The sequence below is a fragment of the Physcomitrium patens genome, chromosome 12 (genome assembly GCF_059467195.1).
Source record: "Physcomitrium patens ecotype Gransden chromosome 12, ASM5946719v1, whole genome shotgun sequence".
NCBI lineage: Eukaryota > Viridiplantae > Streptophyta > Bryopsida > Funariales > Funariaceae > Physcomitrium > Physcomitrium patens.
The window spans coordinates 7642654-7668280 of record NC_143421.1 but is presented as its reverse complement, the minus strand read 5'-3'; the positions used below and the strand labels follow the sequence as shown (position 1 = coordinate 7668280).

Below are 25627 nucleotides of genomic sequence, written 5' to 3'. Positions count from 1 at the left end.
CGCCCTCCAAAAAATAGTTATTTATAAGAAACGGCATGGCCACCCTCTTCACGCTGACGTGGAAGACAAAGTCACGAAGCCAAAGCCTGTGTGAACGAAAGAACTATCCACATTCGCATTCCCACCCCCAAAGAAGAATCCGAGGTGGCTCATTGAGGTGGGGAGCCCCTTCTCCCTGTGAGAACGAGGACATTTTCCGACCTCGGAGGCCTGTGGCCCTGCGAGGCAAACACGTTTGGAGCCTCTCTGTGTGGCTTTGGTGCATGAGCGAGCGAGCATTCAGCTGCAGAGCCCATTCATGCCCTCCTCGCCCTGGATTTTGTCTCTGCGATTACCCTGGCTGGCATCCTCCGCGGTTGTCGGCAGACTGCAGAGGGTATCGTTTTTGATGCTCCGTGAGCTCCTAGTACTAGTGTAATTTTTGGCTGTGATTTGTTAGTATTTATTTTTTTGTTTTTCGAACCGACCAGTTTGGAAGTCGGAGCGGGTCACTAGGGTTCGGTTGGCGTCCGACGCATCTTGGTCCTGGAAAGGGGGTGAGTGGCTTGAATTCTGGGCGGCAGTGAGTCTGAGGTAGTTACTGCTGTTGTGGAGGGAGAGAGAGAGCGAGACAGCGAGAGTATACATTTTATTTTGGTTGCAGTGAAGTGGTGTAGAGAGGAGGAGGAGGAGTCCTTCGCGGAAAGGGTGGTTGCTGTTGTGTGAGAAGGGAATGAAGGTGTGGATGCAGCCGAGTCTGCAAAGAGGCGTGTGTAAAGTGTTATCCGACGGAGGTTGGTGCTAAGATCTTATGAGCGAGGTCACAGTGCAGGCAGCTCAGTTGAGCGGGCTTTGTGCTTTTCCTGAGCGGAGAGGATCAAGGGAGTAAGGTGTTGGGAAGCGGATTAGCAAGACTTGGTTGAGGAGTGTGCATTCCCGGACAGTGAGGTGGAGTTGAGGTATTTCCAGCAGCAAAAAATCTGGGCCGGGAAATTCAGAAGCGTTAAGAGACAAGCGCTGGAGGTTAGTGTTTCTATCGCCGCAAACGACAAAGGTGTGAAGAGCTACGAAGATTCAGGGGATCGATAATCAACAGAGATTGAAGCTTTTTTGGGGGAAAAAAAAATGTTTTGGCGAGTGCCTGGCTTATCGACCACTTCTCCGGTGAGTTCGTTCGTGTAATGTCTCCATTCCTGGTTGGAAACATTACGGGAATGCAGTTGCTTCAGACCATGAAACTCGTAGAAGTCAGGTTTGGTTCCCGTGCATGAGGAAAGGGTTTTTAGGGCTGTCAATTTCTCAGTCGTACCGTTATTGCCCTCTTTTCCATTGCTTACCGACTTAAGATTTTCCATCCTAATAAATTTCTCGAAAAGGTTAATATCCAAGATTGCCTTACTGACCTCACTTTTTTTTATTTTATTTTTTTAATCAAGTAGAAGCCGTTGCTTGTGATATACTTGTAATTTTTTTCTCTTAGCAACAATCGTATGGTTGTAATTTTATTTTAGCAGCAATACGGAGTAGTGTCGCTGGATGAGATGGGCCGTGCTTCTGAGGAATAAAATAATCTTCGTAATCTTAAGTGGCAATGCGCCTATTTTTAACGTCGGCTGATGAGCCGTCTTTATTTGTTACTTGTTGCAATCCTATCTCACACCATGTCAGGATGCTGTTTCATTATTGTCGCGCGTTTTTCGATTTTATTTGTGACGGATACTTCATTGAGCGCGGGTTCTGAAGTTACTCATTGAAGTAGCTTACCTAGTAACGGATACATGGTGGTCCGCAAGTCGTGCATGAATTATCAAGTATTATCTAAAATACGTTTTAAAGGGCACTTAGAGACAGTGTATTGGAATTTCAGTACTCTTATCAGATGAGAACACCAGTTTGAGGTTGACGACGGTTTTTTGGTTTTAAAAATAATATTTGATTATCATTCCAAGCTCAAAATACAATCAAGCTAGATACATGAGCGGCTTTGTTAAAGAATGAATTTGTGCTACTTAAATGATGCATGCCTACTGCTTGCATCGTCAGTTTCGAAGATTTCAAATCTAATGTCGGTAGATCGAACAAGAAGTGATTTGTGAAGGCTTTTGCTTATTTTTCACTTTTGCTATTAGAAATGCAATAGGGGCACTTGGTTTGTTCTTTGTCGTTGCGTGCATGTTTTTGCACAGTTGATTGTTGCTGTTAATGAATTGTGGCCGTGGTCACGTATACAGGTTGACTCGGTGCTGGATAAGGATGTCTACACTTTGGAAGAGCTCCTGGATGAAGATGAAATCATTCAAGAGTGCAAAGCTCTTAATAGCCGGCTAATCAACTTGTAGGGATCTTCGTTAGTGGTTCTGCTTCAGCTCATTCTTACCAGCTTTGTACAATGTATCTGTAGTAATTTAGTTGGGCTTTCTATCAGCTGTCTGTGTAAGTTATCGTACAGCAGCGTGGAAATTTGAAAGGAATTTCTAATTATTATTGAACTCATTGTCGAACTTTTCTGCATGATACTGGAGGGATTTTTATACGAGTTAATGGAATGTTCAGGAAACGTATTTTGTGATATTTGAAATGTGGTATTGGGTAGTTTGTAATGTGAGTTTCTCTGTTTCTGACGAGACTCATGTTTCCGAGACCTTATTTCCAATCATGTTATGGATTCTACTCTTTCACAGCTTGCGTGGGAAGGCTCAAGTGGAAGCGCTGCTTCGTTATGTGGTTGAGGAGCCACCAGAGGACGCCGATAGCAAGCGTTCATACAAGTTTGTTATTTCTCACTTCATAGTTGACCTCAATCATTTGTGCGACATCTAATATAGAACGTGGTGTCGGGTTAGTCCTTTGCCCGCACTTTGATTGATCATTGACCTAAACTTTTAGTCCTATACAGTCATTTATTGTGTGAGTTTTCGTGGTGGTTAAATCAATGAAGCCAAATCTCATCACCGTTTATGCAGGTTTCCATTTATTGCATGCGAAATTTTCACATGTGAAATAGATGTCATATTCAAGACTTTAGTTGAGGATGAGGAGGTACTCCCCAAATGTCTTGTTTTGAGCGTTGTTACTGTTTATAGTTAAGGGAACGCTTATTGCTCAAGTATGGCAATCTTACAGTTTGCGGCAGTTTTTTTGCGTTTGTTTAAGAAATTAAACGTTACGATGTTTGAGGCTGTACCTTCATCTGATAATCCAAATTCATGCAGCATTCATAATTTTACGAGAGGGAAGTTTAAAGGTTTGTTGAACGACTCTGTTATCTGGTATTTTGGTTTTCTCACACCATCTCTTTTGCAGATCTTGAATTTTCTCTTTTCTTTCTTGGAGGCCGATAGGCCACATGGGACGTTGCTGGCAGGTTACTTTAGTAAGGTAAATCGTCGTTCTTAGGCTCTATTCCATTACAAGTTATTTGTTTGTTTTCGTTCATGGTGAACAATTATACGTAAGTTTTGTGGGCTCTACAGAGATTTAGTCTTAAAATTGTCTCTAGATATTGAGAAAGTTTTGAAATTTGCAAGTTACAGTTTTTGTTGTCTTTCTGACTGTTGTAATGAATTGTAAGTAAATGTCATTGTACGCTTGTATGTGGAAGTTCAGATTATCTTTTTACATGTCGTACATGCCAAAGTCTCTGCTTAATTGTAGTGTTGCAATAAGTTTTGTATTTGTGTTGCATATTGTTGATGCAGGTTGTTATTTCCTTGTTGCTTAGAAAGACCGTTCCAGTGATGCGTTATTTGCAAGTAAGGCTGCTAGCTCCTTATTGCTCTCAATATTTTATTTGCTTCTTTTCTCTCTATATGGCGACAGGTGGAGCAGTTTTTTGGATGTGCATCATTCATAATGATAATTGCGTATAATGAATTAATATTTTTAGTTATTAATGTATCATTTTTGTCTGAATTGCTCAGACTCACCAAGAGATGTTGAAGAAGTTGGTTGATTTAATTGGTATTACTTCCGTTATGGAGGTAAGTTCCTTATATCTTTACTTGACAGTGGATTTCCTGATCGTTCTTGGACTCTGTTTTTCTGTTACAAACCTCCTGTTTCATAGCATTTTTACTACGCATTGTAAACTTTGTGAGTTTGTTTGCCTTTGTAGGTGCTGATTCGGCTTGTCGGCGCAGACGAACATATGTATGTCTTTCATGTAGATTCACTACAATGGTTGGCAGACACGGATCTATTGGAGATGCTTGTAGACAAGCTTAGTCCACCGGTAATATAATCCTGCAATTCATCGTATCTTGGTTCTGGGGTAGAAGCGTTTGATAGAGTTGTTTCGAGGTTTTTGGAATATCTGTGAGCCTGTTTAGGTGTTCTTATTCTCCTTCATTTTATGTTGATGGTGTGAAGTTTATTGTATGTTTGTCGTCTAAAGTATCTGTCTCACTGTCGTCTCTGGTAACCCTTCTTTCCTCCGTAACTGATAGTTGTTATGCGTTGTGATGTCAGAACTCTTCAGAAGTTCATGCAAATGCCGCAGAGACTTTGTCAGCTGTGACGCGTATTACTCCATCTGCACTTGCTTCAAAACTTTCTAGCCCAAAGTAAGTGTTTTGTACTTGATTCATCTGTTCTGTAGTAGTTAATCTAATACAGAATAATCACGGCTTCAAAGTTTTACGATATGAAATAGGTCATTCTTTGAAAATGTCTATTGATGCTTTTCTTAGACTGTCTCCAATCGGGACGATGCGGTAGCTCTCGCATCACATACTTTAAATACGTATTTACTTGCAGAATAGATGTTTAATGGGAACATAATAATTTACGTGCAATATAGAGGATGTTTTAAGATTCGAAGTTGGTTTGTTCTAGCTCAAGCGTATACACGAATTCACCTCATTTTCCTGACTTGTTTTGGCAGGTTTGTAGGGCGTCTCTTTCATCATGTATTGGAGGATCCGGAGTCCAAGTCTACTCTTTTGCATTCGCTTTCTGTTTGTATATCTCTCTTGGATCCAAAGCGAGCTGCTTCAATAGCGGCTGCAGGAGCCGCTCGCGGTCAGCACTTTATTGAACCTGTAATTACCGCAAACCCGGAGACCGTTGAAGGCATGCTTCAAAGATTAGGTGAGCTGACGCGACGTGCACCATAAGATGCATTATTGGCTGTGATAGCGGTCGGAGAACTCGAAGTTCTTTCATGTAGCTGGTCGACAGAGCAGAACGACTTATTCGTCTGATCGGTTTAGCTGTTAGATTCGACTTATAAGTTTCGTAGAAGTGGTGAGAGCCAGGATGCTGCGTTCAGATGGTTTCTTTCTCGTGACAGGTTGTTAGCAGAGATGAGTTACCATTAGCTGGACACTAACAGAGCTGACTTGCCACTATTTGAGGATTTCGCTTATTGCTGTTGGATCATACCTGAATTTCACTTAATGGCAGGCATTTATTTTCTCACAAAGCTGCGCCCTTCTTGTGTGCAGGGGACTTGCTAGCAGTATTGGACGTCTCGAAGGATGAGAAGATGTTACCTACGACTTATGGACGACTTCAGCCACCGTTGGGTGTTCACAGGCTAAAGGTTAGGCTTATGAACTTGTCATTGGTAATGAACCATGAGGTTTATGCTGTTTACTGGACAGCTTGTCTGTCAGTGATAGCTTGATGCATTCAGTAGTTCATTCATCATTGCTATAATTCTCTGATGTGGATTCCTGGGCAGATTGTGGAGTTCATCGCGGTTCTGTTGAGAGCCAACAGTGATGGTGCTAGACACGAGTTGGTCAACTCTGGAGCAATTCAACTTGTGTTGAAGCTTTTCTTTGAGTATGTTTTGGTGTCCAGACCCCTTCTACAGTGTATTATCTAAATTGCGTGTTGTGCACGTAAGCAGATGACTTACCATGTTAGCCAGTATGTGTTGTTTATTTTAATTTTTGTAGCTTGACCAGGAGTCGCTTGTGTGTTGGATTTTTTGCTGACGCAGTTATCCCTTCAATAATATGCTGCATCATCATGTGGAGAGTATTGTGACTTCGTGCTTGGAGAGCAATAATCAAAAACTGATCGATCACTTATTTCAAGACTGTAAATTTTTGGATAAATTACTCGCCGTTGATGAGAATCCGTATGCCCCAGACAGTCAAGCAGAAGTAAGAAATTAACTTGGCTGATTCTTTGAATGTGTTTTCTTAAACGAGTGGTTCTTTGTTTTAAATTCGCTTGTCCATTCAATGATACTCATTGCTTGTTCGATAATACAGGGGTGCCAACATTTGCCAGGGCACTTCCCATATGATGTGTGATTGGTTGTTGGATCATGATCATGGGTGTTCGATGTTCTTATTCCATAATTGGTTGTGTCCACAACCTATATTCGTGGCGTTAGTCCTTCAAAGACCACCTGATCTGAATGAAGTTTCAATTTGTATGTCTTTTGAGTTTTCTATTACTGTTTACCGGGTTGATTTATGTTTGTACTGTTTAATTGATCAGCAGTCAAAGCCGACTGTCAGTAAATCAAGCACAAGAATTGGGAACATGGGTCATCTTACTCGTCTCGCTAACAAGATCATTCAAGCCTCTTTGCTGAATCCTAAGATTCAGGGTCATCTACAGGTATTTAGCATTTGATTTTTAATGCCATTTTGATAAGCATATTTTTTGTCACTCAGTGCTAATTTCTGCTTTTACCTCGCAGGATAATTCAAAGTGGAGTGAGTGGGTGTCAAAAGTTTTGCAGCCACGAAACGTAATTGAAAACGTGTTTCACTGGTCTTGTGGGTATGTCTTATAATTTAGAATGAAAAATACTATTCCTCTGCACTATGTAACTTTTCTTGTTGTACATTTTACCATAATAGTATCAAGTCGTCAGCTTTTAGTGTATCTATCTTTTTGAAAGTAGGTACCGTAGTACCCTCAGTCTTCTGATGAAACCTTGTCTCAAACAATGAGGATAATTTACTCTTGATAATACTCATGTGGTGGTCTCATGTCTGTTCAGACGGCCTACTGCTGTTCAGGATCGTCCTGTGGACAGTGACGACGATGACTTCCGTGATAGGGATTACGACATACCAACCATGGCTACTAACATCAATCGCGAGGTTTATCGGTACGGCATGTTTGACAATGACGATGCTGAAGAGGTTTGTCCTGTATCCGAGATAGTTTTAGTCACGAATACCTATTATGTTTGGCGGTACATGTTGGTCGCCCTGTTTTTTGTTCGTGTTTGGAGCTTTTTGTGATCCCACGTGCTGAATTTCCAATTTAATCACTGCTTTCACCTTTTAACTTGTAATGCACAGGGTCATGGGGCCATGGAGAGAGATGAGGAGGTCTGTTTCCTTACTCTACTCCTGTTTTAGCTGTTTAGGTTTGGTACCGCCTTGATGTTATGAATGTTCATTGGATTTTTGTGTTGTCTACGTTTAGATTATGGGTATTCAAAATCGAGTGCACTTCAAGGCAACTGAAGTTTGTTGTTATGCGCAGGACATGTTTTTTGATGATGAGTCTGCTGAAGTTGTTATTTCATCTTTGCACCTTGGCGAAGATCAGGACAGGTGTTTGCAATCTTATTAACTTATTTTGTATGATGTCCCTTATTCTATTTTCTGGTTGTTGCTCTGTTTATCCTATAGTTGGTTATCATTATAGTATTTGGAAATCAGTAACGAATGGTTCACATGAGTTCTTGCCCTAATCAGAACTTGCCGGATATGATTTGTGCAGTGGTAGGGCAGACAGCATGTTCCGTCCAAATTCCAACTGGTTTGCTTTTCAAGATGATTTTACTAGGTCAACAGAAGAATCAATTCCAACATTTCTTGTTACGTCTTCTCCACCTTCTCGGAACGAAGGACTAACCGCAAATTTAGTCTCCCCTCCTAACAGCAGTGGGGACAGCAGCAGTGATGATGAAGTGGTTTTGGGAGAAGATGAAGATCTTGTAGACACTGCTAGTTCGGCAAAAATGACTTCGAAATTTGAGTCCGATCTTTTTAATGGAATAAAGCACGAAAGCAAAGATAGTCTAACATACCATTCTTTAAATGACTCAGAATTTAGTTCAAAGCTTGAAAAGGTAGATCTATCGGACGATCCATCATTGTCCCAGCGACGAGAAGAACCCAGTGCAGGTACTATGCTTCCATCACCCTTTTTTAGCTTATAGAAACTGGATTTGGGCTATCTTGCTGATGAGTCCCTGTACCTGTGACCTCTTTTGTCATGAATGTTGAAGTTTACGGAGTGATAATTTTGTGGTGCTCTGGCTTTCCGACTTTCCTGTTCATGATCATGAAATGGATGTTTTGGCTTTGTGAGGATAGTATGTGTGGCTAGTCCATCAGGCGGACTTGTGTTTGATGATAAGAACCCATTCAATGTTCATTTTTCAGAGCACGTGGAAACAGCTAGACATGGTCTTGATTCAACCGACGTTGATATGAAGCCCGAGTCACCTTTTTCCGAACTTGTATTTGCTGGTGCTGATTTGGTTCCGATGGGCCACTCGATCAATCCAATAACGGGTAAAACTTCAACATCCTCTGTATTCTTTCCAACCATGAAAGCCAGTATTTAATTTAATTTAATTAATTTTTTTTTTCAATTCTAGACTCTCAGAGTGAATGGAAGTGCCCCATTTATCAACGCATTGGGATTGGATGGACAGAATAGAGGTTTCAGTTAATATAGTCCTGGCATGATTCAATCGGATGGTGCTAACCTGTATTGTTTTTTCAGGTGCAGAAGTCGTCGGTGTTGATCCTGACGGCACAGTTGAAAGCATGGAAAAAATGCTGAAGGAGGGAGTTGTAGGTGAGGCTGGACCTTTGTTTAAGGGTAATCATGAGAGTAAACGAGAGTCTGATACAAAAGAATCTGCTGGCGGTGATTCTGATTTCAACGACTTGAATTATTGGCGCAGTGAATACATACCGTCCGATGTCGTGGAAAAGTTGTGAGGTCCAGTGATCCTGTTTTAGTCTGGTTTGTATATCTCTGATGGGTACTACTTACCCGCTTGATTGTTTTAGAGAGCTTCCCGTTGAGCCAGAGATCTTTAGCTCAATTTTCTGTCTAGTGTCTCATTACAGCTTCATATTAACATCGATTTGCCAGCATCTTGTTGGTTAATTGAGTAAATTCACATTGTAAGCGGATGTTCCAACAGTCCACCCACTTCTGCAAGCTTGTACTTATCTTAAAGACAGTCTATGAGTTAATTACTCCAAATTGCGTTGTCATTTCATTTGTTCGCTTTCCAGTTCTTAGGACCTAAAACCATGTTCTACACCTTCGCCCTCTTTGCCTATCTTTGCTCTCATCTGCGTTGCAGTCGGCAAGAATTGGGATTGCTGCGTAAGCTAGTGTCTGAGATCACGTTGGTGCACATGAAAACATCAGTGAATGTAATGCTGGAGACCGGGTTCGCAAGGAACATAACCGCAGCCCCGGAGAGCAGCTTGGGGTGGCCGGTGAACCTTCGATTTCAATCATCTACGTGTACAGTTTCAGAGATTGAAGACTTTCGCTTTGGCAACCAATGACGGCGTGGTCTTGATCGTTTCAAACAAAGAGGTAGACGTGGCTAATATAGACACGCACTGCAGAAATGGGATGTTTTTGAGTTTCTACAATGTTCAAATCATTGTGCATTCGGTTTAATCCATCAAAACGTGAGAGTTTGGTATTTGTGTGGTTTTGTTTAATGAGTGTGACTAATGATTTACCATTCACTACCTGGATTCTACAAGATATTACCACATAGAATCGGTTTTCCATCTAACCTTCTGGCGACATCTACCTGACGACATGCAATGAAGCACATGTTCTGCTTCTTATGCCCATATTTTGTATCATATTCAAACCCATTCATTTATTTATGTATTTATTGTTGAATGTTTATTTTATTTTTATTTTTATCTTTGCACATCTTACGGTGGCACATAATTTTTCAAGTCTTCCTTTCTATTTGAAATATTGTTTAAGAACAATTTAAACACTACATAACAAATCTATGGTGTAGTTTTATTTATTTTTTCTACAGAATAATACCATTATTTGTATGCATGCAATTCATGATGATATTACTGTATAATTATATCAACACTTGAGGCTCTATATTTGATGATTCTAACCCAATAAGAATAAAAAATAAATGTTTGTTTTGATTGTCGGCGTTCTCGGAGCATCAAACCTCAAGCATCTCAGATTGCCATCTGCTCGCAGATGAAGGTTCAATCGAAAGAAGGCGGAGTTAAGGAAAAGTTGAGCGTGAGTTTGCAAGGGTGTGGAGAATTTGCAGAGGAGAATCCCATGGATATTTGTCTCAACAAATAGCATCGCGGTAGACATCTGTAATTGTGCTCTTCAACCTTCATCTGCACCTCACTCACCCTGCGTGCTTTCTCTAATTCACAATATTCATTTCTGATGAGTACGCAAACAAACATTTGTCTGCTACTTTGGTGCGCAATGGGCTAGACTTCCTTAAAAAACACTCTACTGCGATCCATTCTACCCTGAGTTGCAAACCATGTCAGTGAAAGCTTATCACAGCGTAACAATGCAAGAGGGCAAGACGCCCACGCTCCTTGACACACAGACACACATTCACATTACGCCATTCTTCAGTGTGACGAGAACAACCCCTACTTACAATACAGCGCTCTGGCTTTTGGTTCTGAGATTCCATGCAAAGATGCGTGTAATCTTTGCGTAGAGCTGTTAGAACCATGGCTAGACCGACAACCCGGCGCCGGCGTTACTCGGAGATGCAGAGCTTAGGATGGGTCTCGAGCGGGTGAATCTATCTCGATGTGGGTGCGACGTGATTTGTAGCCACGACAAGGTCAACCCCACAACGGCGAAGCTTGAGGAGTTACAGGATCCCTGCGCCGAGGTAACACTGGATGAAGGGTTCGAGAATGGCGTGAGCTTGTTGCCCTGTCTGAGCCGGGATGGTTTTGGGAGTGCTACGTGATTTTTCGTCACTGGTGTGCCACATTTGCACATGAAATCCATCTCTGTGTTGGCTCGCATAGACCATTTCCTAGAACCGAATTGTCGTTAGAAGTAGCCATCTAGGAAGCGCACAACATAGAGGAGCTGTGGGTGGAGGGGAGAGAAGGCGTGGAGAGCCGGCTGTGCCGAGGAGTGTGCATCAGATTGTGGCGCAGTTGCATAGAGTGTCGGGATGGGCATTTCAGTTTCAGAGTGCGTCTTTTAGAAAATCAATCGATCGGCTGCGGAAGTCGGCTCTCCTCCGACGATGGCCCTCTCTTTTCGGCAGAAACAGCTTGGTAATGCTACTTATTGAATGCCCAAAGATGAGTGGTATCTGGCCAATGAAATTGTGTTCGGATTTAATGATAATGTTCTCTCTCGATGTGTGAGTTCACTTGGATGATTCTCTGAATGCTATATTGGTCGTATGTTTAATTTGGTTAGCTGCATGTTCTCGTGAAGTTCCATGGAAAAGAAATTTAGAGTTGAAGATTTGAGTCTGTGTTACAGGGCGTAAATCTTAAAGATGTATGGATGGATACTGCTAGGGAGACTCATGTTGGATTTCTGTGGCAACATCAGAAATACTAGAACAGTTTTTGGTGGTTTTAGGGTATATTGCATAATTTGAATTCTTACTGAATGCAAGTCTATGAAATGTGATGCATGACTATCATTCTGTGCAAGTATGTGAGGTTCATATCACGTGCTTGCGTTAGTATCACAGTGACAGTCAACTGGGCATAATTTTGAGCTCCTCGGGATAAAACTATGGTTTCGGAATGACAGATCGATGATCACGTAGGAATTAGTCTTTTGATTCATAGAATAAGCTTTTTTCCTGATGGGATTTCCACTTCCTCTTTGTTTCCCGGCTTCTCGGAGAACTGTTCAAGGGATAAATGGTTGTCTGGCGCAAGAGCTCAAGCCCCATATATTCTGTTGAGGTTGTAAGCCCCACAAATTGACAATTGCGGATTCGTCCCGGTAAGGTTATATTTGGGGGTTTGATCTTGCGGGACAAGGCCACCTCTGCTCTAGCAGGCTTGATAGGGGCTATAGGCCAGGGATTTCATGGTATAAGATCGATTAACTCGGTGTGGTGGGCAACTTGAGTGATGCATGCAACTCTGAATTGTTTTATTTTTATAAATTTTGTCTTACAAATGATCATTTGTAACTGGATGCAAGGGCTGAAGTTGAGTCCCGTCACCGTGTTTGCAGATGCGGTGGTGCGGATGTTGAACCTTAATTACCCAATCTTAAGTGGGGGCACAGCAGACGAAGAGGTTTACAAGGTTCTGATTTATGACCATTTCTGTCGCGACATTCTATCCCCACTAATTCGCGTCAACGCCCTGAGAAAACATGGCATCACTCTGTACTTGGGGCTAGCCAAGGAGCGGCAAAATGTTCCTGACATGCCAGCTATTTACTTTGTTCAACCACTGCAGGCAAATATTCAAAGAATAATGCTTGATGCATCTCGAGGGATGTACGAAGCCTTCCACCTCAATTTTTCGTCATCCCTTTCCTGGTCGCTCTTGGAGGAGCTTGCTAAGGATACGCTCAAAACAGATTGTTTCCAGAGGATCGCTAAGGTTTATGACCAGTATCTTGAGTTTGTGACGCTTGAAAATGGAATGTTCTGTCTTGCTCAGCCTCTTTCATATGTGCATCTTAACGATCCTGCTGCCCAAGAACAAGACGTGCAAGCCGTGATTGAAGGCATTACTAATGGACTGTTCTCTGTCCTTGCAACTTTGGGGGTTGTTCCTGTAATTCGATGTGCAAGGTAGATGATTTTTTTTACCTGTAAGAAATTTCTCCCGCATCTCTGCTTCTAAAGAGTCGATCGATTGGAACATGCATCTCATTTCTATGGATTGTTATTTGTGCTTTGATGCCTGAGTTTTGTGTAGTGTACAGGTTGAATGATGTAGAATTGCTGAAACTTGTGATTACTAGACGTTGGTGAAAACGATGCTTGGTACTGACTGGAATGGAATCTTTAGGAGAAAATGTGAGATGATTGAGGGAATTGGGCACTTGAACCTCATCAATGTAGGACACAACATACAAAGGGTAGAACGTGGCACTTCTATTAAGATCTCCTCATAAGCAGGAACAGCTAGTGTGGTTTCGAACTATAACGCGGCTAGTTATTGTTATAATGGATTTTGGTACACTAAGGTGCTGGTTACATTTTCATAACATATGTTACTTTAGCTGACAGGGGTGGACCCGCAGAGATGGTAGCTGGTATTCTTGATGGACGTATACGAGACCATCTTGTTTCTCGAAATAACCTCTTCACAGAGGCTGGGCATATGGGCTTTTCTTTCCAACGACCTGTCCTCTGTTTATTCGATCATAATTTTGAATTATCAGTGGCTGTACGGCACTCCTGGAGCTATCGTCCACTTGTGCATGATGTCTTAAATATGAAACTGAATCGCGTTCAAGTTGAAGGGGCCGGTTTAGGCTCGAAGGGAAAGAGCGGTGTAAATACTTATGAACTTGATGATATCGACTCGTATTGGGTTGCAAATGCAAACGCTCTGTACCCCAAAGCAGCTTAGGAAGTTGATAATCTATGAAAAGGTCAGTTTTTGACCAACTAATGAACGCATGATGCTCATCGTGTTTGGGGAATGTATCGTGTTTGGTAATCTCGCCAGGATTAATATAAACTTTTTGTTAGTTCCGTCAGATCCTTGGCTGTGAAGGAAAACATGTGATTATGGATGTACTCCACGATGATTCTTGAAATGTTTAGGTGGAGGCAAGATATCCAGGAGGTAAAAAAGGAACCACGGAGCAGTGCTGATGTTATTGATGATGCTGAATTGTTGGGTAGTGCGAAGCAGTTCGCGAATGCAGTGAACTCATTGCCAGAGCTTACTGAAAGGAAGCGGATAGTTGACAAGCACACACTTATTGCCACTGCTCTTTTAAAGGAAATTATGAATCGTTCTCTAGAAAGCTTCTCGTCAATCGAAGAGGAGATGCTCTCAAAAGGCAGTGTTGATAAAGGCTTTATGGCACATCTTCAAGGTAAAGGCACTAAAGAAGATAAGTTGCGGCTAGCTGTTGTACATCTGCTTGCAGTAGAAACCTCTTCTCCAGCAGAGGTTGGAGCTGTTGAAGCAACCCTTAGAGAATGTGAGGTGGATCCCTCAGCATTCCTTTATGTCAAGAGAATCAAGTCCCCAAGCGCCTCGTTGTCTTCTGCTCAAGCCGCAAACAGAAGTAATCTTGGTGTATGGGGAGGTCAGTTTTATGAACAGGCATTGAGTTCAATTACTGCAGGTGTCAAGAACTTGCTCTCAGGGGGTAGGCAAGCAGCCCTTATTCGCGTCGTGGAAGCTCTGATGGAGGCTAAATCATCTCCTGGAACTGATTCCTACCTTATATTTGATCCGCGAGCTCCAAAAGGATCGGCTGGTGCTGATAGTGTTTCCCAGGGACCATTCAAAGAGGCAATACTTTTTATAATAGGGGGAGGAAATTACCTCGAGTATGGAAGTTTGCAATTCTCCCAGCAATAGCAACCGACGAAGAACATTATCTATGAAAGTACCGAGATACTGTCAGGAAATGATTTCATTGAACAGCTTGCTACGTTGGATAGAAAGATGGGGGTTGTAGGATCTACAGTTGCCTCATCTTCCTAGAATGTGAAGATTTTTTGTCATTAATTCACCCCTTCATTTTTGTTTTTATCCCTTTTCGCTGATTGGGGTATGCTTGTAGTTAGAATTAGGTCGTTAGTTCACTGCAACGGTAACAATACTTTGTAAGTCCATAATGGAAGGTAGTTTTACATTTTTTGTTTATTTATTAAATTAGAAGTTTAGGAGATAATGTAATCACTTAGGGTACATAATGAGAACTCTGCGAAATTCGTAGCAGCTTTACTGTATGTGACAGCGGGTTGCCTTGTTTTAATAACTTGCTTTCTCAGTTCTCTTCACTTCTTTTTACTCAATTGTTCTTGTTCTGGTTAATGCAGAGCCTCTTTACCTGCTTGTGAAATCATGGTTGTAATTTTCAATAATATTATAGCATGTTACTGCATAAGCAACGCAGTTATGCTTTTTGTTCATACCGAGGAGTTGGAACAGAAGCTGGCTTCAGATTCAAGTTTGTGGTTGACCCTTCAGAGTTGATGTTGCAATTGCAGATATTTATAGATCATCAAAATTCAACCATTTGTCTGTAAGTAAAGTTTAGATACACACTCCGCTATGTGTTTTTGAAACGCCAGCTCAATTTACCGCTGATTCTTCCTTATTCTTTTGAAAATGCCAGTAACCTTGAGATACGGGTAAGTTCATTGTCATTTTCTAGGTTTTCAGTATCTTTGTTATCCACACCCCTTCTGAAATCAGTGAACACTTTGAGGAGTATCAACTAGTAAAAGTACGAAATCATGGAAAGCTGGAAAATACTTACTACAATAAAGAGGAACTCAACATCAATAGACTAAGACAGATATACAATTGCACGTACTCAATGCAGAAAATAAGATGGTTTCTGATCAAAGCTTATGAAGAGCTTGATATGTTAGAAGACTCAATCAAGATATTATGATTTGTATATAATAAAAAATTACTTTTTTTAGAAATAGTTAATTCCTGCCATAGCTAAACCTTTAACAGCACCAGCACTAGTCATTCTCGTATGTTTCATTAATTAAAAAATAATTTGCATCCTAGACGTCATTGTTGACCATGTTGATACCTAGAACATAATTTGCCTTTAACTGAACTTCACTGAGCGCCAACTATTCTGTTCTGAGCACTATTGCTAAGGAGCAGGCTCTTTGGTTGCTAATAAGTTGGAGCATTTCCCGTGGCAAAGCTCGTACAGAGGATATCTTTCGGAGATGGTGCAGAATCTGCATTCACGAAGTGTGATCAATATCAGTTGACTGCAGACCAGCTATTGCAGTTTCAATCCTCTGTCGTATGTTTGCACAGGTTAAATGATTTGGCCATGACGGCACTGTTCTGTACTATATCATGATGTTGCATTGATACTAAGCATGGTTTCAATTTGGGGTTTTTCAAGGTTCGCAGTCTTTACGCTTGTTCTTTGTGGCACTGATGGTCGTGGCACCCTCGTCGTTGGCTCTGGCACGCGTGAAAGGCTTTTACCTTTCGAGGTTTGTTATCAGGGTTTAACACTATCGGCAGAGCTCTTCAATTGCAGGTGCGTTTGCCGCCGCCTACGGATGTTGATTTGCCGAAGAACAATAGCTTTAACTTCCGGAACTGGTGGTGTCTTGAGGCCCTTGAGCGCGAACGTGACCTAGACCTGGATCATCTGGGCGTGGACGGCGCAGAATGTGCTTTACATCTTTTGCATGATGGCAACCTTGCGCGGCGTTGTAACGTTGCCGGTGACGCTCCTGCACTTCGGCTCCGTCTGACTCCGCACCATGAGAATCCCCATCTCTTCCTTGTCATTTCAGCTCTTGTTCCTACTCAGTGCGCCTAATGGCCCACTCGTATTCTTATCTTAGCATGGAAATATGGTTAACATTTTCACTGCTTTGGATTCTTCTCGATCTGCTGGGCTCTGCCACCGTCAACCCAAGCTCATATTCATCATGGACCATTCCAATGCGATGTTCTAATCACCAACAGTGCCGCACCAAGGTCGAATACTATCCGATTTGAATATCTGTAGATGGTATGAGATAGGAGAAGCTATTCCTTTCTACAATTCAGCGAGCGTCCAGATTCTTGAGCTCTCAGGACTGTAGTTGACCCGGTGTGTCCCTTCGTGTATGAACCTGCAAATGCGGTGTGGTCGAGACGATAACGAGGCGAAGCGTTCTTGGGAGGCTGCTGCAACGACTAGACGGTTCCAATCTCACGGGGATTCAGCGTCTTGACTGGCCTTGTTGGCTTGAGAGAGAGAGAGAGAGAGAGAGAGAGAGCGATAGAGGTGTGGAACTCGCAGGCATCGTGCGAAATGGTGCATGAAATTGTATGGAGTATGTGTGTGTGTCTAAACCTGGTAAACAGAGGGGTTTGCAGAATTGATCTTGCAAAGTTGGGTTCCACAGAAGGCGTCTCCTGGTGCCTACGAAGCCTCCTCTTCCGCATCATTTGAACAGTTGCAATTCTAAGCTTTGTCCGTCTTTACACCGCACTCTTCACAACCAACTCCGACAAGGAAATGCACCACCCAAAATGTTCACACGGTGTCACACGTAAGGTGTGCATGACCTATAATCAAAGAGTATAACCTCCTGCAAAAAACAGGAAGTGAATTCTTCATGTGACCAAAATTGCAATGTCAGTGTTTTTGCCTTCTCAATCAGAGATCGGAGTTGAATACTCCAACTAACCTCTGCTCAGTTAACTAACTGAAAAAAAAACTCAACATGAACATTCACCATTTTAAAATTACATTACAACATTCACCAGTTTTACATGTGTAGGTATTCTAGTGGCTGCTAATAAATTTTCGAGAAATGCTGATTGATTGTCGGTCTGCGTGTTTTATTTTTTTTGGGTTCTGTTTCAAAAAGTATTAGACCTAAACAGCCGCTAACAGCCGCCAACTCCCGCGTGCAGTGTGTCTCTTCCTTGCGCGCGCTTTGAGTGACCCAGCCTCGTCGTGGGCGTCGAATGGGCAATGCTGTGTGTTTCTAGGGTACGCAGAGACTGCACTGGTGCATCGGCACTGGGTCCATCAGTTTCGCACCTCGCAGATTTTCCTGCGGTGTAGGCTGAGGATCAGTTGCGCTACATCCAGGTCCATTGCTCAATAGACACTCGCATTGGTAGGGTTTTATCATTGAGCTGGTTTGGGGTTTTAGCACCGTGAGTTTTCTTTTCTCCTTGTTGCGAATATTTGCAGCTCCGAGATTACGAAGAAGAAGGAGAAGAAGAGAAGGAGGAGGAGGAAGACGAGGACTAAGGAAGTTCAGTAGGGGTTTATTGGAAGAGCTGAACGATGTTTTTGTATAGTTTGACTTTGCAGCCGGCAACGGGAATAGTTTGTGCTACGTATGGAAACTTCACGGGCGGCAAGACGCAAGAAATTGTGGTAGCCAGGGGCAAGGTGCTGGACTTGCTGCGACCCGACGATAATGGGAAGCTTCAGACGCTGCTTTCGGTGGAAGTATTTGGAGCAATTCGGTCTTTGGCACAATTTCGCCTCACGGGGTCGCAGAAGGATTATATTGTTGTAGGCTCGGACTCTGGCCGGATAGTGATCCTCGAGTATAACAAGGAGAAGAACCTGTTTGAAAAGGTTCATCAGGAGACATTTGGGAAGTCAGGGTGTCGGAGGATTGTACCTGGGCAATATTTAGCGGTAGATCCGAAGGGGCGTGCTGTTATGATCGGTGCTTGCGAGAAGCAGAAGCTGGTTTATGTGCTCAATCGTGACAATGCTGCACGACTAACGATCTCCTCTCCCTTGGAGGCTCATAAATCGCATACCATAGTTTATTCTATCACGGGTGTAGATTGTGGTTTTGATAACCCTATTTTCGCAGCTATTGAGCTGGATTATTCTGAGGCGGATCAGGACTCCACAGGGCAGGCTGCAAATGAAGCCCAAAAGCATTTGACGTTTTATGAGCTCGATTTAGGGCTTAACCATGTCGTTCGGAAATGGACCGAACCCATTGATAACGGAGCTAACATGTTGGTCACAGTGCCTGGTGGGGGGGATGGACCTAGCGGGGTGCTCGTTTGTGCGGAAAATTTTGTTATCTACAAGAATCAAAACCAGCCTGATGTCCGTGCCGTTATTCCACGAAGGCAAGACCTGCCCCCGAACAGAGGAGTATTGATTGTGTCCGCCGCTACGCATAAGCAGAAAGCTCTGTTCTTCTTTTTATTGCAAACCGAATACGGTGACATATTTAAAGTCACCTTGGATTACGATAAGGATGATCAAGTGACAGAGCTGAAAATTAAGTACTTCGATACCATCCCTGTGACATCTGCAATGTGCGTGCTGAAAGCGGGTTTTCTTTTTGCCGCTTCGGAGTTTGGAAATCATTCTTTGTATCAGTTCCAAAGTATAGGTGAAGATCCAGAGGTGGAGTCATCATCGTCCACTCTTGTGGAAACTGAAGAGGGTTACCAGCCTGTTTTCTTCCAGCCCAGGAAACTTAAGAATTTGGTTCAAATTGATGACATTGAGAGTTTGATGCCCATAATGGACATGAAAGTTGCAAATCTTTTTGAAGAGGAAACTCCACAAATTTTCTCCCTATGTGGAAGGGGTCCGAGGTCTTCCCTTCGCATCCTGCGTCCTGGTCTCGCAGTCACAGAAATGGCTGTATCTCCGCTTCCTGGAGTGCCAAGTGCAGTATGGACCGTCAAAAAGCACGCAAATGATGAGTTCGATGCTTACATCGTGGTGTCATTTGTGAACGCTACACTGGTGCTCTCTATTGGAGAGACCGTAGAGGAAGTAAGTGACAGTGGTTTTTTAGACACGACTCCTTCTCTAGCAATTTCTCTTCTGGGTGACGATTCTCTCATGCAGGTACATCCAAGTGGTATTCGTCATATCAGGGCCGATGGGCGTATCAACGAGTGGAAGACACCCGGAAAGAAGACCATTGTGAAAGTCGGATACAATCGAATGCAGGTGGTCATTGCCCTTAGTGGGGGAGAGCTTATATACTTTGAGATGGACATGTCGGGCCAACTGATGGAAATTGAGAAGCGGGACATGACAGGAGATGTTGCTTGTCTTGACATTGCACCAGTGCCTGAAGGCCGTCAAAGATCACGGTTCTTAGCTGTGGGTTCGTATGACAGCACAATTCGAATCCTCTCGTTGGACCCAGATGATTGTATGCAGATTTTGAGTGTGCAAGCAGTCTCATCTCCACCGGAGTCGCTCCTTCTCCTTGAGGTGCAGGCTTCGACTGGAGGTGAAGATGGCGCAGATCATCCAGCGAGCGTCTTTCTCAATGCTGGATTACAGAATGGAGTATTGCTCAGGACTGAGGTAGATATGGTAACTGGACAGTTATCAGATACACGAACCCGATTCTTAGGCCTGCGAGCCCCCAAGCTCTTCTCGGCTTTAGTTAGGGGTCGACGGGCGATGTTATGTCTTTCCAGCAGGCCTTGGCTTGGTTACATTCATCAAGGACATTTCCTATTGACGCCCTTGTCGTATGAAACCTTGGAATATGCTGCATCGTTCTCGTCAGATCAATGCGCAGAAGGTGTCGTGGCAGTCGCGGGAGATGCGCTTCGTGTATTTACTATCGAGAGACTTGGCGAGACATTTAATCAAACTGTTGTGCCTCTCCGGTACACCCCTCGCAAGTTCATCTTACATCCTAAACAGAATTCTCTCATCATTCTCGAGAGTGATCAAGGTGCTTTTAATACAGAGGATCGGGAGGCGAATAAAAAGGAAGCTGTGGAGGCTGCAGGTTAGTGGTGCATATTTCTTTGCATCTCCATTCAAGGTTCAATGAAGTGATAGCTGCCAAGAGGTGTCTATTAGTCAGTCTCCTTTTTTGCTAATGAATTGCTGTATTTTTTCTTGTGCATGCAAGGCGATTAGGTTGGGAACTTCCGTCGGGTCTTGTCTTGCATTTACCTTGCTGCCGTATTTTGAGTGCTTTCAGTATATAATTTGCCGTTTTTATTTATACTTGTAACAATGTTTTCGTTCCTTGCACCTAAGTTATTCAGTTCAACACATGTGAATCATTTTAGTTAGTCAATAAGCTATCCTACGTAAGGATACATGTCATATTTTGAAGGAACATTAGAGTAAATCACTGTTTCTGTAACGGATTGCTTTCTTTCTTTTTACAGATAGTCACGAAAATGGGAAAGCAGATGGAGAAGACGAAGATATGGCTGACGGAGAGGACGAGGAACCTCTTCCTGATGAGCAATATGGATATCCAAAAGCAGAGTCGAACAAGTGGGCGTCATGCATTCGAGTATTGGATCCAAAGACGAGCACAACCACCTGTCTCCTGGAATTGCAAGAAAACGAAGCAGCCTTCAGCCTTTGCGCTGTTAATTTCCATGACAACAAGGAATTGGGGACGCTTATAGCTGTTGGAACTGCTAAGGATTTGCAGTTTATGCCAAAGAAAGAAGCATCTGGTGGATTTATTCACATATACAGGTTTGCGGATGAAGGAAAGGTTCTTGAACTTGTGCATAAGACTCCTGTTGATGGGGTCCCTACAGCTTTGTGTCAGTTCCAAGGTCGACTTCTGGTTGGAGTAGGTCAGGTGTTGAGAATATATGATCTTGGGAAAAGAAAACTGCTGCGTAAGTGTGAGAATAAAAATTTCCCGAACACAATTATTGCTATCCATACCTATGGCGATAGGATATACGTTGGTGATATTCAAGAGGTACATGTCCTTTCTTTTGAATTTTATCTTTTTTATCTTTAAGACAATCTTGTCGAGTGTGGAACCCTTTCTTTTAGGAGTTCATCTGTCCTACTCATTCAACTATGGATGTATGTTTTATTAGGAGTTGGAGTTCTTGGTGTTATCATGTGAGGGAAAAGAGGTTGCTAGTTGTTTTAATCCGTGCTTTTCGTAGTGCAGTCATTTCATTATGTGAAGTACCGACGGGATGAGAACCAGTTGTATACATTTGCGGACGATAGCTGCCCGAGGTGGTTAACTGCGTCACTTCACATTGATTTTGACACTATGGCTGGAGCGGACAAGTTTGGTAATATTTATGTCATGCGCTTACCCCAAGATGTTTCAGAGGAGATAGAAGATGACCCTACTGGAGGTAAAATTAAATGGGAACAAGGCCGATTGAACGGTGCACCAAACAAGGTCGAAGAGATAATTCAGTTTCATGTTGGAGAGGTGGTTACAAGCTTGCAGAAAGCATCCCTCATTCCAGGAGGAGGAGAGAGCGTTCTTTATGGCACTATCATGGGAAGCATGGGGGCTCTTCTGCCTTTTTCATCCCGTGAAGACGTAGACTTTTTCTCCCACCTTGAGATGCATCTGCGACAAGAGAACCCACCTTTGTGTGGCCGTGATCATATGGGATTCCGATCTGCGTATTTCCCTGTGAAGGTTTGTTGCTCCTTGTTTCCCCTATTCCTGTTTTTTGAGGACAAAGTAGTCCTTTAATCTTTTCACGAAATCTCTGTATGCAACTGTAGTATAAGATGAATAAAATGGGCAGTAATGATCAAAAGTAAGGATTGTGTGACCGTGGGCTTACTTAAGAAATGATTTTTGCGGGATGTTGCAGGATGTAATCGATGGAGATCTCTGTGAGCAGTATCCAATGCTAACTTCAGAGCTGCAAAAGAAAATTGCCGATGACCTTGATCGAACCCCAGGTGAAATTTTGAAGAAGCTCGAGGACATTAAGAATCGAATCATTTAATTCCAAAATCGATGAGATTGTTGATAGAGTCCGACCTGTACCCCAGCACTTAACCTCCCACTCTTTCATAGTAGCCAGGTTGAACCTGTAGAGATACGTACGTCAGAGTGACCAAGCACGATGAAGAAGCACTAAGAGCTTTCCTTCCCAGGTATACGGGGTGATTTCTCGGCATTTTTGTGGCACTTGGGACTCATCTCCACCACATCTGAAATATGTGCACGCACTTAAAAATTGGAAGGTAGCTTTAGCCGCATCATCGTTGTTGCTTTTCTGAAATACCTTTCAACCGCATGCAATGTTGAGTATGGCAGACCTTCCAGCAAGCGAGAGAGGAATCCTGGATACTTGACTCAGTAAACCTCAGAAGGTGAACGCAAGCAATACAGCGCCCGTTGCGCTTGCATTTTCCTGTATCTCCATGTGATTATTGGAAGTCAATGGAGACCTGTATTACTAATCATTTGCTTTTCTCTTTCTCAATTGTGGACACATCGTGTGAATTCTATGTGAACATGTTTAATGCAGCAAATGAAGCTAGTTTACTGTGAGTCTACGTAGTAATGTTGAGTATACTGATACATTTTTTATGTGTTTTCTTGGAAGATGTCTGCTTTTGATGATTGATGTCATGGCCCGCGTTCTCAATTTTCTGCATCCTCAGTATTGGATTTGTGAACCTGATTCTTATGGGCAAGAACATCACTGGCCTCCAAGATCGAGGAAATGTTTCGCACAATTTCTAATTCTATTTCACCCTACATTACGCTGTTCGAGTATAGATAAGGTGTCTCTGCAGCGGTGAGGAGGACTGCACGAGACAAGGAGGTGGTGCGGCATCAAAGCGAACTGTGTGGGTCGGTAAGCTGCCGGATAGACTTGCACCCCAGTAAACTTTGACGACTCTCATTCGGGCTGAGAAGATTCGTCACGAAGGGTGGCAAAAATGCATGCTGTCATGCACATTTGTTGGTCCTCAACTCTCAAAAGATGGGGTTGGGATTTGCATGACTCTTCAAGAGTATGTAAGTAAACTAATAAGACCTGACATAAAATCTTTACTTTGCCGAAAGATTGACAAAACATTCTATTTTGAATATATCAAATACCCCACTATTTTCAACCTTATGGCGACACCCATGTGGAGATGCACAAGCACAAATGATTGTTGTTTATAATTCCAATGCCATGCAAGCTTCCCAACAATCCATAATACCTTATACAAGTGATTCAAAACTCAATGAAAGGTGTTGGCATTGCTATGTAATAGACGATATTTTATTATCTATGCAGCTAGTAGCTGAAGCTTTCTTTGGTGGTAATTTCTTTAAATGACCTATTATTTGGAGCATGGTCAGACATCAGACATCTAAAGATGCTCAATTGGATTTAGATTAGGAGACTACATTTGCCACTTAAGAACATTAACCTTTTTGATCTCAACCATTGGAGGACACTTTTTATTGCATGTTTGGAATCATTATCATGCTGAAAAATCAAATGGGAAGGATAAAGATTACAAACCATTACAATTTATAATAAATCTCTTTGAAATATTTTCCTATATTGATGTTGAATCATTCTTCCTTCAACTATAAAAATGGTGCCAAGGCCTTAGAACATTGTCATATAACATGAATTTTTGCTTGAGAATGCACCAAGCACCTAGCTATGGAAGGTAAATGGAAAATAAAACAACAAGATCATACCAAGTTTAATAGAATTTCAAATAAACTCTAAGTAATTCTTAACAACCTTAATCAAACTTTAACCAATTCAAAAGAAATTTAAAAGAAATTACAAAAGAAACATAAAATAATAATAAATTAACCTCAAAGAAAAATAATAAAAAAAATCTTGAAAAAATACAAAACTAAAAATCTTAAAGAAATAAAAATAATCTTTTTAAAATACTAAAAATAAAAAATAAAAAATAACAAATAATCCTTTAAAAATACTAAAAATAAAATCCATAAATAAATCCTAAGTAAACCATAGATAAATTCTAACCAAATCTTAATGTAGTTCTAAATAATACCTTTTTAAAATCTAAAAATCCTAAAAAAATCTTAATCAAATTATAATAAAATCCTAACCAAATTTAAGACCAAATCTTAATCAAATCTTAAACAAATTCTAAAACCTAATCAAATCCTAGACCAAATCCTAAATAAATTCTAAAATCTAATCAAATACTAAATCAAATCTTAATCAAATTTCAAACAAATCTTAAACCATAATCAAATCTTAATCAAATTCTAAATAATTCCAAAAAAAATCTAAGTAAATCCTAAGAAAGTCCTTAAAATCTTAATACACCTTCAAATTACATGAAATTAACTCTCAAAAAATCCTCTCATAAGTCTTCTTCCAAATCCCACTATCTTATCAACCAAAGAATTCTAGAATCATTATAGGGATGCAGTTTTATACCTTAGGGTTTGATTTTGACCTTGATTTATAATTGGTCCTCTCCTGGTATCAATTTTTTATATTTTGAGGTAAATTTTAATAAAATAAATCTATTATCAATTTCCTCCTAAAAATACTTATATCAATTATTTATCTCATTTACTTTGATTTGGTTCACTTATGTCTCTACAAAGTAAGTAGAAGTTTCTTTTTCAAGAAGACAACATTAGCATTTATTAACTTTTATTACCTCCTTCTCTATTATCTATATTTCTAAGATAATTTGCTAAAGTATTTTTATTTAAACTCCTCTATAATGTAATCTTTTCTTCTTCTTTTCACCATATAATTGTATTATTATATGACAATGTCACTCAATGCTATACCATCATTGAACAATCACCAAACTTTATTATCTATTGAAACTGTCTTGAATTGTAAGATTGTATATTATAAATCCAACACCAATTGCAACGATCTAAGCAAAATTAGTTTATATTTGTCTTATTAGAAAAGATAATACACTTCTAGTCACAAATAGTCCAATGTTTATAGTATCTACAAAATTCAAGCCACTTTCTAATATATTTCTCATTCAATTTTATCTTCTTTTGCTTTATTTATAATAAAGCATGAAGCCCTTTTCATTGTATCAACACTTATAATAGCTATGCATCAATATCTCATAATGTAACAACTTTGACACATACTCTCTTATATGCATATGTGAGTACTTATAGTCTATTACTACTACAAGCTCAAAGATTGGACAATCTCTTCTTTTTAATTTATGTGACATAACTATGAGTTACCTGCAATTCATTTGCTACATTGCTTGTAAAACTACCAACTTGCAACTTCAA

At 41.3% G+C, this 25627-nt stretch overlaps 2 protein-coding genes and 1 pseudogene across 4 annotated transcripts; all 3 read left to right on the top strand.

Moving 5' to 3' along the window:
• Positions 1–235: 235 nt before the first annotated feature.
• LOC112289561 (uncharacterized) lies at positions 236–9197 on the top strand. Of its 2 annotated transcripts, none has more exons than XM_024534825.3 (21): positions 236–1143; positions 2211–2314; positions 2661–2747; positions 2943–3018; positions 3283–3357; positions 3678–3731; positions 3900–3959; positions 4094–4210; positions 4447–4541; positions 4862–5067; positions 5424–5521; positions 5663–5766; positions 5927–6092; positions 6436–6558; positions 6641–6723; positions 6947–7091; positions 7254–7283; positions 7441–7511; positions 7681–8087; positions 8349–8480; positions 8695–9197. In XM_024534825.3, exons 1-21 carry the CDS (start codon positions 1105–1107, stop codon positions 8913–8915), a joined length of 2493 nt encoding a protein of 830 aa, XP_024390593.1. In that variant the 5' UTR covers positions 236–1104; the 3' UTR covers positions 8916–9197. The 2 variants fall into 2 exon arrangements, with proteins under 2 accessions (XP_024390593.1, XP_024390594.1); XM_024534826.3 differs by having other exon boundaries at positions 266–1143; positions 6439–6558.
• A 1375-nt stretch (positions 9198–10572) lies between these two features.
• LOC112289563 (SEC1 family transport protein SLY1-like) lies at positions 10573–14772 on the top strand (annotated as a pseudogene). The gene is made up of 4 exons (XR_016505767.1): positions 10573–11255; positions 12184–12754; positions 13196–13554; positions 13729–14772. The product of XR_016505767.1 is annotated as an SEC1 family transport protein SLY1-like (transcript).
• A 2844-nt stretch (positions 14773–17616) lies between these two features.
• Positions 17617–22835, top strand: LOC112289677 (spliceosome-associated protein 130 A). Its single transcript, XM_024535097.3, has 4 exons — positions 17617–20392; positions 20784–21340; positions 21542–22033; positions 22215–22835. Exons 1-4 carry the CDS (start codon positions 17935–17937, stop codon positions 22350–22352), a joined length of 3645 nt encoding a protein of 1214 aa, XP_024390865.1. The 5' UTR covers positions 17617–17934; the 3' UTR covers positions 22353–22835.
• Positions 22836–25627: the final 2792 nt, after the last annotated feature.

Excerpts from the sequence above, each read along its gene's own strand:
- LOC112289561 (XM_024534825.3), top strand. The coding sequence starts at position 1,105 with ATGTTTTGGCGAGTGCCTGGCTTATCGACCACTTCTCCG. Across the intron at positions 2,748-2,942 it reads GATAGCAAGCGTTCATACAA|GTTTCCATTTATTGCATGCG; the intron begins GTTTGTTATTTC and ends CCGTTTATGCAG. Across the intron at positions 4,542-4,861 it reads TCAAAACTTTCTAGCCCAAA|GTTTGTAGGGCGTCTCTTTC; the intron begins GTAAGTGTTTTG and ends TTGTTTTGGCAG.
- LOC112289677 (XM_024535097.3), top strand. The coding sequence starts at position 17,935 with ATGTTTTTGTATAGTTTGACTTTGCAGCCGGCAACGGGAATAGTTTGT. Across the intron at positions 20,393-20,783 it reads GGAAGCTGTGGAGGCTGCAG|ATAGTCACGAAAATGGGAAA; the intron begins GTTAGTGGTGCA and ends TTCTTTTTACAG. Across the intron at positions 21,341-21,541 it reads ACGTTGGTGATATTCAAGAG|TCATTTCATTATGTGAAGTA; the intron begins GTACATGTCCTT and ends TTCGTAGTGCAG.